At 32.9% G+C, this 19489-nt stretch overlaps 1 protein-coding gene across 1 annotated transcript; it reads left to right on the top strand.

The window, feature by feature from the left end:
* The first annotated feature begins 2705 nt into the window (after positions 1-2705).
* Positions 2706-3719, top strand: LOC114743980 (uncharacterized). Its single transcript, XM_028932162.1, has one exon. The coding sequence runs from the start codon at positions 2706-2708 to the stop codon at positions 3717-3719; it is 1014 nt and encodes a 337-aa protein (XP_028787995.1).
* The last annotated feature ends 15770 nt before the right edge of the window (positions 3720-19489 follow it).

Below are 19489 nucleotides of genomic sequence, written 5' to 3'. Positions count from 1 at the left end.
AGTTAATTATAAGAAATGTGACACATTTTTTCTAAAATACCATAATTATCTTTCTTAATACCCCATCTTCCTCTTGTACTTAATTATGGTTGAAGAAGTATCCATAGGGGTAATTTAGAGAAAATTGATAAATATGATAATGGGTCTTATATTTAGGACCAAACCACTCAACAATTGGGTCCTATATTAAGGACCGGAGGAGTATTATTTTGAAACAAACAATATTAAAAAAAAAACATAGCAAAGAATCTTCAAGTGAATATATACCTGTTTGACAGATAGATGAACTTGAAGATATTTGAGAAGCTTAAACAGTAAAGGCAGGTTGGAGAGAATGATTGACTGTTGCTGGAACATATAAAGCAAGATTGAATGTAAATATAAAAACACAAGATAAGAAAGACTAAATAGAATGAGAGACAAATGTAAACGAATCAAAAAAGTTAGTCTAACTCTTTAATATTTTGAAAAAATTAAACAAAGGACCATTTAAGAGGTCACCGATCGAACCAACATCTGAGTAATACAAATCCAACTAATATAAAATTTACTGTCACTTAGCTGGAACATATAGCAGATTCTTTTATGCTATTGTTCTTTCCTTTTATTTATGTTTCTTTTATGCAGTCATTTCCTTAAAGAGGAAGAAAATGAAAGTATTCCCTTCTTTCTTTGAGCCCCAGAGTAATTGTTATTTCGGTCTTAATATATCAAAGAGAGAAGAAAGATGTAATACAAGCCACAAACAATCAAGTTAGTCCTTGCGTAGTGCTACGGTTGTCTAAAGGGAACTTCTATGCAAAAGACATTGGACAACTACGTAATCATACGCAAAATGTAAACAACACGTATTATTCTTTACTTTGCTCTTTTATGAAGAATAATAAAAGAAAAAAAACCAGCTCGGATCAACCTGTTCAATCGAAAAACTGATAACCGCTCCAGGTTTGTTTGTTGGACCAGAGATGAAATGAATCGGTCACAAACCGTTTAAACAAGTACCCTCCGGTTGGAATGGGTTATCCAATTTAAACTTTTTGCCTCCTAAAATATATAAACTGTGGGAAAGGAGAAGAAGGTTTACCAAGAAAAGAAGGGATGGGAAAGGAAAAATAGAGAAAGAAATGCTAAACAATCCTTGCTATGAGAGAACTCCTGAATATGCTAAAAATGAAACAAAGAAGCACTTTAGTGTGGAAACTAAAAAGCATGAAAGAAAGATAAAAAGATGATTCAACATTCAAGGCTTCACTCTAGAGACTTATTGTTGTTGAAGTGTACGAGAAAAACTGAGAGAGAGAGAGAGAGGAGAAACTAGAATATTAGAAGGCAAGAAGGAAGATAATAGAAAAAATGGGATGGATGAAGTATAGACAAATGAAAGAAAAATGAGGAAGTCAAAAAAATTTAGCTGAGAAAGAGAAATGGAAATCTGTAAAGCGTATTCTAGGAGGTTTGCTATTCTGCTATGCTTACTGGTTGTTCTTGTTCGTTGTTCAAGGAAGAAAGAGGAAAGCTGCTTGTGATGTGGGTCACGGAGAGAAAAATAAGGACCAGTCACGTGGGAGAAAGAAGAAGAGAGGAAAAAGAGTAAAATAAAATAAGAACAAAGATATTATTTTAATAAAATGCATCAGATTTTTGTCTCAAACACTTAAAAATAACTAGAAAAATTAAACATTTAAAATAGATATGTATTTTTATAATTTTAATTGATACAATTAAATATTTAAACTGTTGGGAAAAAATTAAACATTTAAATATTTTTATAATTTCTTATATTTGTTGAATGATTATTATTTATAAATATTGTTATATTTTGTTATTATTATTAATTAAATTATATTATTTTAATATGACGGATCTAACTCCTGTTGAATCCTGATCTAACCCACTGGTCTGACTCCTGTTGAACCCTAATCTATTATTTGGTGATTGAGCTATTATTCCCTTCCTATATTCATGGCAAATAATAAAAAAAATAAAAGATTAAATGGGTTATTATGATATTTGTTACTTACCTCAAATATTATAATGAAGGTTTTTTTTGGGCCAAACCTTCCCAGCAACTCTTAATTCAAATTAAGAGATGTCTTGCTGCACAAAAATAACAAATAACAGTTCATCCAATTGGTACAAATATACAATATATTAAATTTTTTTTAAAAATTCAAATCTTAAAATTCATTATTGTGTTATGAATATTGTGTGGATGTCCATTTACCCCTTCCTCTTCATCTTCTCCAAGTAACTTCCACTACCTCCACCATCCATTACTCCTCCACTACCCATTCACTCTTGTAACTCACCTCCATTCACATTCATGGGATTGATTATCCACTATTTGTCATTTAAGAACAATTGCAACCTATTTGTAAGACTATGCCTATAAATAGGGCATGTCATTTGTGTTGTAATGCAAGTGAAGAAATACACAAGTTCTCTCATTCTCTTGTCTTATCTTTCTCTATTCTACTTTTGTGGTTTTATTTTGGATCTATTTCATAACGTTATCAGCACGAAGCGCTCTTGTAATCGGAAGGTGTTGTAGTAAGGCTAATCAACTAGAAGGTAAATTTCTATATCACTTCTATAATGGTTTGTTTTATAATTATTCCATTTTCTTATTCATATTGATTTGTTTCATAACTATTCTATTCTCTTAATATTAATTTTCATTTAACTTTTTATATGATAGTATCATCATGTCAAATCTCACGAAACTTGAGTTTGTGGCTCTTGACATTACTGGAAAGAATTATTTATCATGGATATTAGATGCGGAAATCCATCTAAATGCCAATGGTCTAGGAGACACAATCAAGGAAGGCAACCAAGCATCCAACCAAGATAAAGCCAAAGCCATGATCTTTTTACGTCACCATTTGCATGAGGGGCTCAAGATTGAATATTTGACCATAAAAGATCCACTTGTTCTTTGGAACAATTTAAAGGAGAGGTATGACCATCAGAAAACTGTAATCCTTCCTAAAGCTCGTTATGACTGGATGCATTTACGTTTACAAGACTTTAAATCTGTGATCGAATATAATTCTGCAATGTTTAGAATCAGTTCTCAACTGAAATTATGTGGAGAAAAGATCACTGATGAAGATATGTTAGAAAAAACATTCTCTACATTCCATGCATCCAATGTGCTCCTGCAGCAGCAATACCGTGAGAAAGGTTTCAAAAAATATTCTGAATTAATTTCTTGCTTGCTTGTAGCTGAGCAAAATAATGAGCTTTTAATGAGGAATCATGAATCCCGTCCTACTGGCTCCACTCCATTCCCAGAAGTAAATGTAGTGGCAACTGAATCAACCCGTGGCCATGGTCGTGGGCGTGGACGGGGTCGTGGTCGTGGTCGTGGCCGTGGCCGTGGCCGTGGAGGCGATCGTTCCCACCAGAAGTGGGCAAATAATGATGAGCATCACCAAAAAGAATCTAGTGGAAATAATAATCATGTTGAAAATCTTTGTTATCGTTGTGGTGGCAAGGGTCATTGGTCTCGTACCTGTCGTACGCCAAAGCATTTGGTTGACCTCTACCAAGAATCGCTGAAAAATAAGATAAGAATAAAAATAAAGGCAAAGAGCCAAAGGTGGAAACAAATTTTGTGGGAGAAGAAGGCGATTCTGATTATGGCAACATGGATGTTACTCATTTGGATGTTGCTGATTTCTTTGCCGATCCTGATGGAAGAATTGATCACTTAATTGGTGATGGAAGTGTCAAAAAATGAGTCATCTTGATGTAATTGAGTTTCTATAATTAAGTATATTTTCATGTTTTGCTTATAAGTGTGCTCTTTCACCTACCACAATAAATTCTGTACTTGTAAGGTTATTACCCCCAAAATAAATATAATTATGAGTTTTTATTCATGATAAAATTATATTTTCTTTTATTAATCATGTTTTCTTTTTAATCTTTTCCTATGTTTTTTTTTCATGAAGAATGACCATTATTGACATTAATAATGAAGATTTGTGTCTCGTTGATAGTGCAACAACTCACACAATACTCAGAAATGAGAAATATTTCTCTTCTCTGGTAATGCGAGAAGCCAATGTTCAGACTATATCTGGAAGTATAAACCTCATTGAAGGCTCTGGAAGAGCTGATGTATTACTACCTGAAGGAACAAAATTACATATTGATAATGCATTTTACTCTACCAAGTCTAATAGAAATTTATTGAGCTTCAAGGATATCCGCAGAAATGGATATCATGTTGAAACAATAAATGAAGGAAATCAAGAATACTTGGTTATCACAAACTTAATTTCTGATAAGAAATGCATTCTAGAAAAATTACCTGCCTTTTCTTCAGGCTTATACTACACACGTATTAGCACAATTGAAACACATGCTATTGTAAACCAGAAGTTTGCAAGTGAGAATAAATTTAACATTTGGCATGACCGGTTAGGCCATCCCGGAACTATTATGATGCGAAAAATAATTGAGAATTCATGTGGACATTCACTGAAAAGTCAACAGATTCCACAATCACATGTTTTCTCATGTGCTGCATGTTCTAAAGGAAAGTTAATCATTGACCATCACCAGCAAAAATAGAAAGTGAGTCTCTCACATTTCTAGAACTATACAAGGGGATATTTGTGGACCGATACACCCACCATGTGGACCATTTAGATATTTCATGGTTTTAATTGATGCATCAACAAGGTGGTCACATGTTTGCTTATTATCCTCTCGTAACCTAGCATTTGCAAGGTTGCTTGCTCAACTAATTAGATTAAGAGCACATTTTTCTGATTATCCAATCAAAAGAATACGTTTGGATAATGCTGGTGAATTTACTTCGCAAGCTTTCAATGAGTATTGTATGTCTCTTGGAATTGATATTGAACATCCTGTAGCACATGTTCATACACAAAATAGACTTGCAGAATCATTAATTAAACGACTACAATTAATTGCAAGACCATTACTGATGAGATCAAATCTCCCAAATTATGCTTGGGGACATGCAATTTTGCATGCAGCAACATTAATTCGTATCAAGCCAACAAGTTATCTCAAGTCCTCCCCTTTACAATTGGTTTTTGGTCAGGAACCTAATATCTCCCATCTAAGAATTTTTGGAAGTGCAGTATATGTTCCTATTGCTCCACCACAACGTACTAAGATGGGTCCCCAAAGAAGGATGGGAATATATGTTGGATATGAATCTCTTTCTATAATAAAATATCTAGAACCATCAACAGGAGATTTATTTACGGCTCGATTTGCCGATTGTCATTTTGATGAATCAAAATTTCCAACATTAGGGGGAGAAAAAAAGCAGTTGGAAAAAGAGATTAGTTGGAAGGAAGTTTGATTATCTCAACTTGATCCTCGTACAAAACAATGTGAACTAGAAGTTCAAAAGATAATTCATTTACAAAGGTTAGCTAATCAGTTGCCAGACGCATTTACTGACCTAAAGAAAGTGACCAAATCACATGTTCCAGCTGCTAATGCTCCTATCAAAATTGATGTCCTTGTTGGACAACCTGCTATTGTAAATGAATCTAAAGCACGCATGAAGTGTGGCAGGCCCATTGGTTCCAAAGATAAAAATCCTCGAAAGAGAAAAGGAGCTAAAAATGTAGATGGCCAAGTCGAGGATAATCAAGAAAGAATTGCAATTCAAGAGGAGTCATTAGATAATGCTAATGTCTCAATTCCAAAAGAAAATCAACTACCTGAAATGTGCGAAAATGATGAGATCTCAATAAATTATGTTATGAATGGAATACGATGGGATCGAAATAAAGTCAATGTTGACGATATTTTTGCATATAATATAGCGCTTGATGTGATGAATGATGATGAGGATCATGAACCAAAGTCTATTAGTGAATGTAAACAAAGAAAAGATTGGCCAAAATGGAAAGATGCAATTGAGGCTGAATTGAATTCACTGGAAAAGCGAAAAGTGTTTGGACCTGTAGTCCATACACCTGCAGATGTAAAACCAGTCGGATACAAATGGGTTTTTGTGAGAAAAAGAAATGAAAATGGTGAAATTGTAAGACATAAGGCATGGCTTGTTGCCCAAGAATTTACACAAAGACATGGTATCGATTTTGAAGAAACATACTCACCAGTGGTGGATGCAACTACTTTCCAATATTTAATTAGTCTGGCAGTAAAAGAAGGACTCGATTTGCGTCTGATGGATGTTGTTACAGCCTATTTATACGGCTCACTTGACAATGATATTTATATGAAACTCCCTGAAGGATTCAAGTTGCCGGAAGCATACAATTCAAGTTCTCGAGAGCAATACTCAATTAAGTTAAATAAATCTCTGTATGGATTGAAGCAATCAGGGCGTATGTGGTATAACCGTTTAAGCAAATATCTGTCAGATGAGGGATACAAGAATGATCCAATTTGCCCATGTATTTTTATGAAAAGATCTAGAAATGAGTTTGCGATAATTGCGGTTTATGTTGATGACATAAATATCATTGGAACTCCTGAAGAGCTTGCAAAAGCTATGGGTTGCTTAAAGAAAGAATTTGAAATGAAGGACTTGGGAAGAACAAAATTTTGTCTTGGATTGCAAATTGAATATTCAAGAAATGGGATCTTTTTGTATCAAGAAACCTATACAAGAAAGGTCTTAAAGCGTTTTTATATGGATAAATCACATCCATTATGTACTCCGATGGTTGTAAGGTCTTTGGAGAAAGATAAAGATCTTTTAGACCTCAAGAAAATGATGAAGAACTACTTGGTCCAGAAGTACCATACCTTAGTGCAATTGGTGCACTCATGTATCTTGCTAGTCACACACGACCTGATATATCATTTGCTGTTAACCTACTAGCAAGATATAGCTCGTCACCAACACGAAGACATTGGAATGGAGTTAAGCACGTTCTTCGTTACCTCAGGGGTACTATGGACATGGGGTTATTTTACTCAAATGTACCCAAAACTAACCTCATTGGTTATGCAGATGCTGGATTCTTGTCTGATCCACATGTCGGTAGATCACAAACAGGCTATTTGTTCACATATGGTGGTACAGCCATTTCATGGCGTTCTATGAAACAAACCATATCAGCCACATCATCTAATCATGCAGAAATTCTTGCAATACATGAAGCAAGTAGAGAATGTGCATGGTTAAGATCGATAATACATCACATACGAACCACTTGTGGCTTGTCTTCCAGCAAAATGATCCCGACAATTCTATATGAAGATAATGCTGCATGTATTGCGCAATTAAAGGAAGGGTACATCAAAGGAGATAGAACAAAACATATTTCACCAAAATTCTTCTTCACTCATGATCTTCAAAAGGATGGTGAAATCGACGTCCGACAAATCCGTTCCAATGAAAATCTAGTAGATTTGTTCACCAAGTCACTTCCTTGTACAACATTTGAAAAGCTTGTTCATGATATCGGATGTCGTAGACTCAGAGATATCAACTGATATTACCAAGAGGGGGAGTTAACACATGCTGTACTCTTTTTTCTTGACTATGGTTTTTATCCCATTGGGTTTTTCCTAGTAAGGTTTTTAATGAGGCAGCACTGAATAGCATATCAATAAATGTGTACTCTTTTCTTCTTCTAGGTTTTTATCCCACAGGGTTTTTCCTAGTTGAAGTTTTTTAACGAGGCACATATTTGTATAATGACATCCAAGGGGGAGTGTTATGAATATTGTGTGGATGTCCATTTACCCCTTCCTCTTCATCTTCTCCAAGTAACTTCCACTACCTCCACCATCCATTACTCCTCCACTACCCATTCACTCTTGTAACTCACATCCATTCACATTCATGGGATTGATTATTCACTATTTGTCATTTAAGAACAATTGTAACCTATTTGTAAGACTATGCCTATAAATAGGGCATGTCATTTGTGTTGTAATGCAAGTGAAGAAATACACAAGTTCTCTCATTCTCTTGTCTTCATCTTTCTCTATTCTACTTTTGTGGTTTTATTTTGGATCTATTTCATAACATATTGCAATTTTTTTGGCCTGATATTATCGCAATTATTGACGAAGCAGAGGGAGGAAAAAATAAAGTTGAATAACCAAGCTTGTTATTATGAAACGCAGATTCATTCAAGAATAAATATTCAGTTAATATAAATTCATCATAATATGACAAAAGCGTCTAAAAGATTTGATGTTTAATATTTTAATATTATAATTTTGATAAAATTAATTTAAAGCCAATAAAATATATAATTTGATTGAAAATATTTCAGGAGCCAGTGAACAAAAAGACAGGTGATCAGAAAAGGTATTTATTTTATTTTTTGTAGTTATGTTTTGATATAATTAATCAATAAGATCAAAATGATTAGACAAGATTCTTCGATCTTGTCAAAATATGAAAGTTAGGAAACAGCATTTTGCATGATTATACTGTCATAAATTGAACAGACACAAAATCCAATTAATACAAATTTACAGTCACATGGTGAGAACATCTAACAGACTGTTTTTTATGTTTAATTTTCTAATATTCATAATTTTTTCCTGGTAAAAATTAATTAAAGAATCAACGTAATAAAGATTCTCCAAAGACAAGATTTACCTGCAAGAGCGAGTCTGGTTTGTAAAATCAAAATGGAAAAGAAAAGCACCAACCAACTTCCAGGATAAATCACTAATTTAATTGGGCTTCAAAAAACAAAGAGATCATGTACGTAATTACAGATGCGTGAACATATTTGTACTTGAAGAAAAAGATGGGTTGTTTCAAGATAAAAAGCTCACACTAGTACAAAATTCTGCTTATGGGATTATAATATAATTTGGAAGAGAGCGGCGGTTGAAAAGTCTCCCCGAGAAACCTACTGGATCTAGTGAATACTTTTAATACAATATTTTCTCCACCGCATTTAGCATCTTAAATTAATTTTTATACAATTTTTTCTTAAGCTAACAAAAAAAAACAATTTTTTCTTACAATATTTTTTTAGCAACAATGAGTGTCCTAAACTATATTTCGGTGTAATCTTGGTCATGAAGTTTTACTGTGTTGAGTATTATTAAGAAAATACTCTATGAGTACAAAAAAAATCTGAAATTTCAATTTTAATTTTATAATAATATTTTAATTAAAAAAGAAGTAAAGAAAATTGTTCAACATGTGATGAGCAGCAGATCAGAAAATGAGAAACATACCGTGGAGTGTTCTTTCTGGAGGGGTCTGCTGGAAGCTGTGGAAGCAGAGGAATGGCCGGCTTTTCAGAGCTGAAAAAGCTTCAAGCGACGGAATTTGCTGAAGTGGAAGGTGTCATTGAACGTATGAGTACAGGGTTGAGGGAGCCTGTAGATGTCTGGGAACCTCCGATGCAAGGGTGGGTTAAGCTCAACACTGATGGAGCCGGTAGAGGTGAGACCGGTGTGGCGGGTTGTGGGGGACTCCTTCGTGATGAAAATGGGGAGTGGATCTGTGGCTTATCTCAAAATTTAGGAACTTGTGGAGCTAGTGAGGCTGAAGGGGGTAAGGTTGGTGTACGGAGGTTGGAGAACAGGTCTGGGGTGATGTAGATGGTTTTGTTTTGGGTCTAAGTGTGTTTGGATGAAACCAAACTATGGTTTGGAGAATAGCTTCTGGAGAATAGATTCTGGAAAAAATAGATTTTGTGAAGAATAGATTTTGTGAAAAAGTGATTCTGAGAAGTGAGAGTGTTTGGGTAGTTATTACCATAAGCACTTTTTATATATAGAAATTACCAAAAAGGGTATAAGTTTATATAATGATTATATAAGAGATATTTTTATAAGATATTTTATTTGAAGAAATAAAATTGTTAATAAAATATTTTTTGATATATTCAATATCCTATAATATTTTTTATAGATACATCTAACATTTATAAATATTTTAATAGATTAAAAAATATTTTAAAATATTAAATATATCTAAAAATATTTTAAAAATATTTTAAAGTGTTCGATATATCTAGAAACTATTTCAGGCTACTATGTCACTATCTAGAAACTACTTCGGGCTACTACATACATTTTTAATTATACCCATTTTTAATTATACCCTTATTTAATAAAAGAGGATATATTAGATATAATAAGCAAAAATTAACTTTAAAAAAAATACTCCTCCGGTCCTTATTATAAGACCCCATTTACTTTTTATTTGGTCTTAATTATAAGACTCCAATCCATCTTGTCTCTTATATTATGCATTTTTTTCCAAGATAATCCTTCTAATAATTATAGTTTTAGCCAATATACTTAATTAGCAAGGATATTTTAGGAATGCCAATACTTATTTATTATAAATAACCAACTTACTTACTTTTAATCTCCTCAAATAAGTCAATTGGTCTATAATTAGGACCGGAGGAGTAGTTAGTAGCATATAAACGACAGATTTTGTTTCCCCCCACACACAGATTGTTTCAGTAATAAGAACAGCATGTAATTTGTTTAGTGAAAGCATAGATAAATGATACAGCAAATGAATCCAGAATTTTCTGGCCAATTCTGGAAACACATTCGTTTCTCAAGCGCAACACTAGTTGCAAAAATTAATCAACCAATCCAGCATATACGGTGTTTCCATTACCACTCAATTACTGATATACTATGATACATATTCTTGAATTTACAAGATCTCACAAAACACTAAAAGAGAAACAGAAAAATTGCTGGTCAAAAAAAAAAAAAAGAGAGAAACAGAAAAAGAAAAAGGATTGAATATCAATTAGGCCCAGCAGCTCAAATACATGATGGTTCTGAGGGACTCTTCGGCTGCTTGAGTTTGTCAGAGTTGGAAGCCTTGAAGGCGGGAGAATCAAAGGCGTTAGAGAAGCGCCTGACCTGCTTGGAGGAAGAAGAAGAAGCAGAATCACGGAGAGATTTGATGGCGGAGTCGCCGCACTTGCAGCCCTGATCTTTCATTCCCTGCCAGGCGCGCATCCCTGTTTGGTACGCTATCCTCCACTTGTACCTCAAGCTCATGCCCAGCGATCTCTCTCTCTCTCTCTCTCTCTCTCTCGAATCACACAAAATATGAACGAAGAAGCAACGAAGAGCTGTATGCGAATTGAAGATTGAACTGAATTAATGGCGCTTAGGGGAAACTTGCTAAGTTCAAGAGCGAGAGGTTTTATTTCAGCGATCGAAATTTAGAGAGAACCACTCCAGAAGAGCGAAGCGGCGAGCAGAGAAAGAGGCGAGGTTCTGAGTGAGTGAATCTACGAGCAGAGCGAAGAGCGAAGAGAGCGAAGAGTGAATGCGCGAGCAGAGTAGAGCGAACGTGTCGGCCAGCACTGCAGATGAAGGGTATTTTTGGGTCAATGCCGTTGCCTTCAATTATTTCAGCAAGAAGCGACAAATTCTTGCTTCTAATGAAACCCATGGTTTCAAACCATGGGTTTCATTAGAAGCAAGAATGTCGCTTCTGGCCACCAGTGAAAACCATGGTTTCAACCTGAACCATGGTTTCACCAAAATGCCTGCCTGTTTGGATGATTTTATGTGCAAACCATGGTTTGGCCTTTCAAACTATAGTTTGCAATGTCATCCAAACAGGGCCTAAACCTCTTCCTTTACCAAAAGTTCAGCTTATGTGATAAGAGCAGTGGTTGAAAAGTCTTGGGTCTAGTGAATACTTTTAGTACAATATTTTCTTCACCACATTTAGCATCTTAAATTAATTTTTATACAATTTTTTTCTTAAGTTGGCCCAAAAAAAAAATCTTTCCTTACAATATTTTTTAGTAACAATAAGTATCCTAAACTATATTTCGGTGTAATCTTGGTCATGAAGTTTTACTGTGTTGAGTATTACTGAGAAAATACTTTACGAGTAAAAATTGTATTAAAATTATTTAAGAATTTTGTGCACTTCTGACTGCTTTAAAAATTAATTTATGATGATGAGTTACGTTAACCCCTTTTTATAGTCGGTAAGAGCATCTCTTGAGATTTGAATCCACCTTCTATTATTAGTGTATTACTCTTTTTAACGGTAAAGTAAATTTTTTTATTCTTTAAATTACTACTTAATGCCCTCTTATGCATTTTGTAGTAGGTTACTATTCCTACTATCTCATTAAAAAATACTCCTCCGGTCCTTAATATAAGACCCATTTAACCAATTTGATTATATAGGAAGTTAGGTAAGTTAGTTAATTATAAGAAAAATGACACATTTTCCCTAAAACACCATAATCATCTTTCTTAATACCCCACTCTTTTCTACTTGATTATGGTTAAAGGAGTATCCATAGGGGTAATTTAGAGAAATTGATAAATATGAGAAATGGGTCTTATATTTAGGACCAAAACCAACTCAACAATTGGGTCCTATATTAAGGACCGGAGGAGTAATTAATTCATGTTCATTAAAAAAAGTTGTTAAAGATAGTTACATCTTATAAAAATATTAATTACGTTGTTTACCTTGTTTAATATTTACTCCCTCCAATTTATAATACAAGTTTCATTAGAAGAAAAAAAGTGCTTCAATTCATATTTTTGTAGAAGTAGAAAGAAACATCTATTAATGCTTTTTATTTTATGATATACCATCAAACTCATTTTGTTATTTATTTCCTTCTTTGCATGAAAAGAGAAATTGAGGGAAAAATAAATAAAAATATTAAAAAATCTCTCATTATATTTTGATCAATAAAAGAAAACACAGAAAATTAGCTAATTTTATTATAATAGTAATAAAATATTCCAAATTTCCATAAGTACTGTGATTCAAATCACAATAAAAATGGATCGCATGCTTATCATCCTAAACTTGAATCAGACAGTCAAAATTAAATATTATTTTATTGTTGTAATTATATTTTAATATTATGATATGTAAAGCAAGGCTAATCTTATAACTATCAGGTGTTTGATAAATGCATATTTAGTTTAAAACCGAAAATAAAATCATTCAATATTTGGATGAGTTAAGTTAAAACTATTTATTTAGATGGAAAACAGGTTCACTAGCATAAATTCAGTATGATATTGAGATCATCTAACGAATTCAGTGTTTAATGCACCACTATTTTGTTTTGGCTTGAAAGTATTATCATTCTTTTATTTTTATTTTTTGGCCAAAAGTTAGATTTCAATATAAAAAAATAACTTGAAAATAATCTGACTATTTTCACTAGTATATTTCCGAAAATAGGCATTCCATCAAATTCAGTAATAAATTTAATTAATATGAATTCAATGTAATAAAAAAATCGGAAATATCAATTTTAATTTTCTAAAAATATTTTAATTAAAAAAGAAGTAAAGAAAATTGTTTTAAAAATGAAATTTACCTGTACTATTTTTAACATGTGATGAGCAGCAAGGGAAGACGTACACAAAATGACACACACACACACACAGAGTTTGGAATATTTAATTTAAATAAATGCATTGTGAGTATTTATCGCAATAGTGATTCTAAATTTTTCTGGGCCAAAAAATAGAGACCTTAAAATTAAATCGAGAGGCTGAGGGAACAATTTATTCAATTTTTATAATTATCATTGTGATATGTTTTTGAGAAAAATTGAAAAACTAGTTATTTTAAATCTTTTCATTAGTCGGGGGACCATTCAAAGTGTAAAACATATATGTGTGCGTGTCTTTGTTGGATATTATCATAAAAGGATTTATAAATATTTACTTAAGAAAAAAAAATTCAAAAAAAATTTACTTAAGAACTTAAATTTTCAAGTCACAAGCCCTTAACATAATATATTAAATATTCCCTGACTAAAGAGGTGTGTAAAACTTTATAATATAATTATTCATCGTTTAATAATTTAAATTTGGAGTTTAATAATGATCAAAGAGTATAAATGCGTGAGACATTAAAAACTAATAAATATCTTAAGTTAATACAAGCTGTATATAGTATATAGTTTTGTAAAACATGTATTTCTAATATTCCATGCAAAAAGAAGTATATATTTTATATGCCTACATAAAATTTTTCCTCCCCTCTCCTTTCTTCTACTTCCCTCATATCAAATGAACTCTTAAGGACACGAATTTGTTGAAACTGAAAATTAATCTATAAAATCAAAATGATTAGGCATAATTCTTCTTGTCAAAATATGAAAGTTAAGAAACAGCATTCTGCATGGTTACATCAATTCCCATGAGCTTATACGGTTCAGTGTTTAAACTTGGGAGGAAAGGAAAAGAACTTTGTGAGAACATGTATATACCCAGATTTTTTCATTTCATTGTGGAACAAAGGAAGGAAGGTTATGAAACATAAAACTTCGACGAGTCAGGACAGATTCTCAAGGCCAGAGAACAGGCAGCATCCTTAACATAAGCAGAGGACACCCGTTAAACACAGGGTGAAGGTTTGGAAGAGGAGATAAAGACGATGGTGATGGGGAGAGAGAACATGAACAGTGAGAAAGGAGAGAGAGAAGCCGTGGGAGGAAATGTTGCGGCTGACTGAGGAAGACAGTGTCAAATTAAACTAACAGCTTTTTAAACATAATGTATGGCATTATTAGCAGAGTAAACGGTAAGGATTCGATAAAAAGAAAAATAACTAAGAGGACTTGATTCAAAATTTAACAAAACTACAAGGGCTGTCAAATTAATTTTTCCTATTTCAAAAAACAATATAGCAAAGAATCTGCAAGTGAATATTTACCTGTTTGACAGATAGATACACTTGACGATGTTTGATGAGAAGCTTCAATAGTAGAGCCAAGTTGAGGAAAATGATTGAAACTGCTGCTAGTATGTATGTATCATGCAAGAGTTAACGTAAATATAAGAAAGAACAAATGAGATTATGTGAATGTAAATGAATCAAATAAGCTAGTATAAACTCTTCAAGAATTTAGATATTAAACGAAGTACTACATAAGAAGTCACCAACAATTGAATAATACAAATCCAACTAATATAAATTTACTGTCACATAGCTAGACCATCTAGCAGACTCTTTTTGATGTTTAATTTTCTAATATTCAATTTTTCTTGGCAGAAATTAATTTAAGAATCAACTTAACAAAGAATTCCAAGACAATATTTACCTGCAAGGTTGAAAGATGGCCTTGATGATAAGAGGGCAATGAATGACAGAGGAATGTGAACGGAGATAAGAAGGAAGTTTGAACTCTTTAAGAGAATGGACAATGAGGATTTGATCTTTACTTAACCTCTTCAATTATGGGGACATACCAACTCTAAAGCTGAAGAAAGCTACATATTCAGTCCTTAATGATGACTTATGCTATTGTTCTTTCCTTTCATTTAGGTTTCGTTTATGCTGTCATCTCTTTGAAGAGGAAGAAAATGAAAGTATTCCCTTCTTTCTTTGGGCCCAAAAGTAATTGTTATTTCAGTCTTAATATATCAAAGAGAGAAGAAAGATGTGACACAAGCCACAAACAATCAAGTTATTCCCTGTGTAGTGCTATGGTTGTCTAAAAGGAATGTTTATGCAAAAGACATTGGACGACTATGCCGTTCATGATTACCGCATACAAATGTAAACACACACATATTTGTATCTGGGAAACGAAATGAATGAAGAATGTCTGGTTTCTAAAATCAAAATGAAAAAGAAAAGCACCAGTCAACTTCCAAATAAGTCACTACTCTGATTGGAGTCAAAAAGGAAAAAGATGATGTAATTACGGATGCTTGAACATATTTGTACTTAAAGAAAAAGATGGATTGATTCAAGAAAAAAAGCTTGCAATACAACATATAAATTACAGATGCTTATTTGATTATAATATAATTTGGAAAAGAGCAGTGGTTGCAGAGTCTCTACGAGAAACCAACTGGATTTGACGCATCTTACCGAAGAAAGGAATGTGCCTGAATATAAGAGAATAATATCCTTATGGTGAAAAACTAACATTGTTTCTAGTGAAGGTAAAGCAGCAATTTAGTAGCTTGAAACCAGTGCATAAATCAAGCAGGCAAATTCATATTCTGTGCTAGGCAAACCAAAAACTAACAGCATCATTTAGGACTTTATTCTTGAATAAAACAGCAAGAACACAGCTTGAAAAAGGAACACATAACAAATCTGCAAACCAGGTAATAAGAAGCTAACCAAGACATAACTGTTGTCTTCTTTATATATATATATATATATATATATATATATATATAGATCCATAATTCCAGTGGACAGACACTGCGGAAGCTCAAAGTTGTTGGCCAAATGATGGGCTGTTCTCGCAAGACAATCAGCACATTCCAGTCTGAATATTCCTCGCTCTCTAGCAATTGGAATACTTGAATATTCCATTCTCTGCTTCTTCCATCAGGTTTGACTCTTTTTGTTGAGTGAGTTTGTAGGAGGCCTCTGTTAACTTCTAGAATTTCATGTCATTTCACCACTTTTTCTTGTTACAATTTTGCATAATTTGGCTTTAATCCTTGTTATTTTTGAGCTTATAGAGGTTACACTTTTGCAAGGTTATGTTGGTCAAAAAATTGAAGTCTTAAGCCACTTGGAAGTGCTTTGGAAGGATTTGAAGATCAAGGTTGCTTAAAAATTATATTATGATGATCAAAGAAGAGCCTTATAATTCATAAACCATAAACAAGATATTTTTTCTTCTCTTACAAATGTCAATGCATGGGTGAAATCTAAATACTAGATAGGATTTCAATTCAGTAAGCTCATTTGTCCACTAAAGATATGTTAAAATAATTTAGTAACTTCCTTAATTTTCTCAAATTAGTCAAATGGGTCTTATACTAAGTACCGGAGGTAGTAATCTGGAAAAGAGCAATGGTTGAAAAGTTTCCCCAAGAAACCTGATGGATCTGAGGCGTCTTACTGAAGGGAGGAACTTTATATTACAAAATTCCAGTGGGCGGACTCCGCAGGAGCTCAATGCTGCTGGCCTATCACCAAAAAAAAAAAAATGCTGCTGCCCAAATGATGGGCTGTTCTCACGAGATAATCAGCACATTTCATTTTCTCTCTGCATAATTCCACTGTGAGTACATCATGCATGTCTCTGATCTCACTGACTTTACTCCTTATGAACAGGTATAAATAAGCTGATTGATTCCATCGAGTCAGTGTATGTCTCTGATCTCATTGATTGGAATACTTGATGCTTAGTGAGTATTCCATTCCCACCCAGAATCAATTAAGTCAACTCGCATTTCTCTTCATATAGAGACTTATAATGCATATAAACCATTTCAAAATTACATATTTAGAATTTCGATCGCCTTGTCTTCTTTCATCTTTTCTACTTCCTTCACTGTTAGCAACATGCTCCTGCATGGTTTAGATAGAGCCTTCTATTCTTGATTCGCTAAAGAGCATGAAGGAATAGTATATCAGTTGGTTTATGCTTTGCATCCTTAAGGGTCTACATTTAGTTATATTATGCTTGCTGCTGATCTCATGCGCCAATTCCCATCTAATTAGTAACTTAACAAAACTTCACAGAATTCTTTTTAACTATATTGGCTTATATTTTGACAAAACTTCACACAATTCTTTTTAACTATATGGGCTTATATTTTGGCCCAGATCATCTTGTCAGGTTCTGTTAATATGGTGTACAAAGCATTTAGTGATTTTCTTGCTCATACAACTAGGGAGAGAAAGCAAGAGAAGTAGAGACTTTACTCTTTGTTGGAGGATCTTATGCCTATTTAATTCCAATTGGTTATATCATCAGTGACTCCTCGTTGCATCAAATTAGTGATAATCATGAAGTAAGTTTCTTTCATCCATCTCTTCATTGTGGTCAATCAATTTAGTAAGCATTAGCTTTAACGCTGATTTTATATTCTTTCTTACCATCTCATAATTGACTCGAGGTTCTTCCCCTGTCATTGGCAGAGATTTATACAGTCAATGTGAGCTATACGAGAGCTCTAATTATAGCCTCAGGTATTCAGATAATCTTGGAATACCAGCCTCCCTATGCTATTTCCTAATCCTACTTACATGGGTTTATCCAATCCCATGTAACAAGCAATCTCTCATACTAAATACTCTTGTCATAGATTTTTTTCAATCTCAATTCCCATTCTTACCCCTTATTTTCAATGCTTTGTACCAAACAAAACCTTATTGTCTAACTTGTTACCAAATTGTAAATCAATTGGTCGTAGGTTGGCTTGGCTTGTCCCGGAGCAGTAATTAACCATTTGGCTATAATCACTATAGAGATGGAAACGGTGCAAGGCAACTTGGATTCAGAAAAGTTAAAGAAAGGCATATATTCATTTCTTTATTCCAAAGTTAATGTTGTTCCCATTTGGTTTATTCTATGTCTCCTTTCCTTGAAGACCCAGGAAAACAAAAGTATTGCCTTCTTTATTACTGGGGTCCAAAGTAATTGTTGTTGTTTAGCTTTAACATATCAAAAAGAAGAAACAGAAGAAAGAAGCAAGTGATATAAGTCATTCTCTCAAATATACATATATATATATATGCCACAGCTTACACATATGTATATTTCAGTCTCGAAGTAAAAAGTAGTCGGCTCCGCTAATTGAAAAACCAGATACATTTGTTAGGTGAATACAGAAGAAAGTATCTAATTATGATTATGCTGAGGGAGACAGGAGCTTTATGCTTGGGCCCTATTAGAAGGATTTTATTAGTAATGGTATGCATTAAATCTTAAATCTTGAATTCCATTTAATTTTCTACTATGTTGTACAAGAAATGAGAGAGGAAAGAAAAATAAGGGAGAAAATAGGGTATAAGACCCACCATATTTCTCTCAACTTTTCTCTCCACATATGAAGAGGAAAACTCACATTCCTCATATACTCTCCTCAAATATAGTCTAATAATCTCACATTATGATATTTGATGCAAATTTTTCTTTTTAATTTTATTTATGGCCACTTCATAATTCAGAAAATTAAAATTAATAAATTATCTCACTGTATTATTGTCAGATTCAAAACCAGCACGCATACTCCATTTTTTCACATTCAATGAAATGCACGCACAAATTAATATATATATATATTCATACTCCATATATTTCAAATTTTATTTTAAATTTTGATTACTAATATATAATTTATTTTTTTCTTTTATTATGTTTAATTTAAAAAAATTCACCCACTTTTTATTTTTACCCTAAAAATAATATTTTTTAGTAAATTATTTGGTTTTTAAAATATGATCGCATGACAATATACTTTTACGGAATGATTTGATTTTAAATTATTTAATGATGTTAGTCTTAATATGATGCTTTCATTGTGATGTTTAATTTGATTTACAGCATGATATATTTTGATATAGAGATAAAGGCATTTTACTCATAAAAAAAAAAAAGAGATAAAGGCATTTTAGTTATTTATGTATTTACGCATTTTTTTTCTATTTTCTCTCTTCTAACCAAACAGGAAATATGATAAAAAAATTTCTTCAGTTTTCTCTCTGTCTATTTTCTTTCCTCTAAACTTTTCTTCCCATCCAAATGAAGCATAAAGAGTTTGGCTCTAAAGTGACCCTTCCGGTCATGACATA

This window comes from Neltuma alba, unplaced genomic scaffold (genome assembly GCF_004799145.2).
Source record: "Neltuma alba isolate B1F8T4 unplaced genomic scaffold, ASM479914v2 tig00004204_pilon, whole genome shotgun sequence".
NCBI classification, from domain to species: domain Eukaryota; kingdom Viridiplantae; phylum Streptophyta; class Magnoliopsida; order Fabales; family Fabaceae; genus Neltuma; species Neltuma alba.
This window is presented reverse-complemented; position numbering and strand designations above follow the sequence as displayed.

Bases quoted from the DNA above. Each gene is read 5' to 3' on its own strand.
- LOC114743980 (XM_028932162.1), top strand. From the start codon at position 2,706: ATGTCAAATCTCACGAAACTTGAGTTTGTGGCTCTTGACATTACTGGA.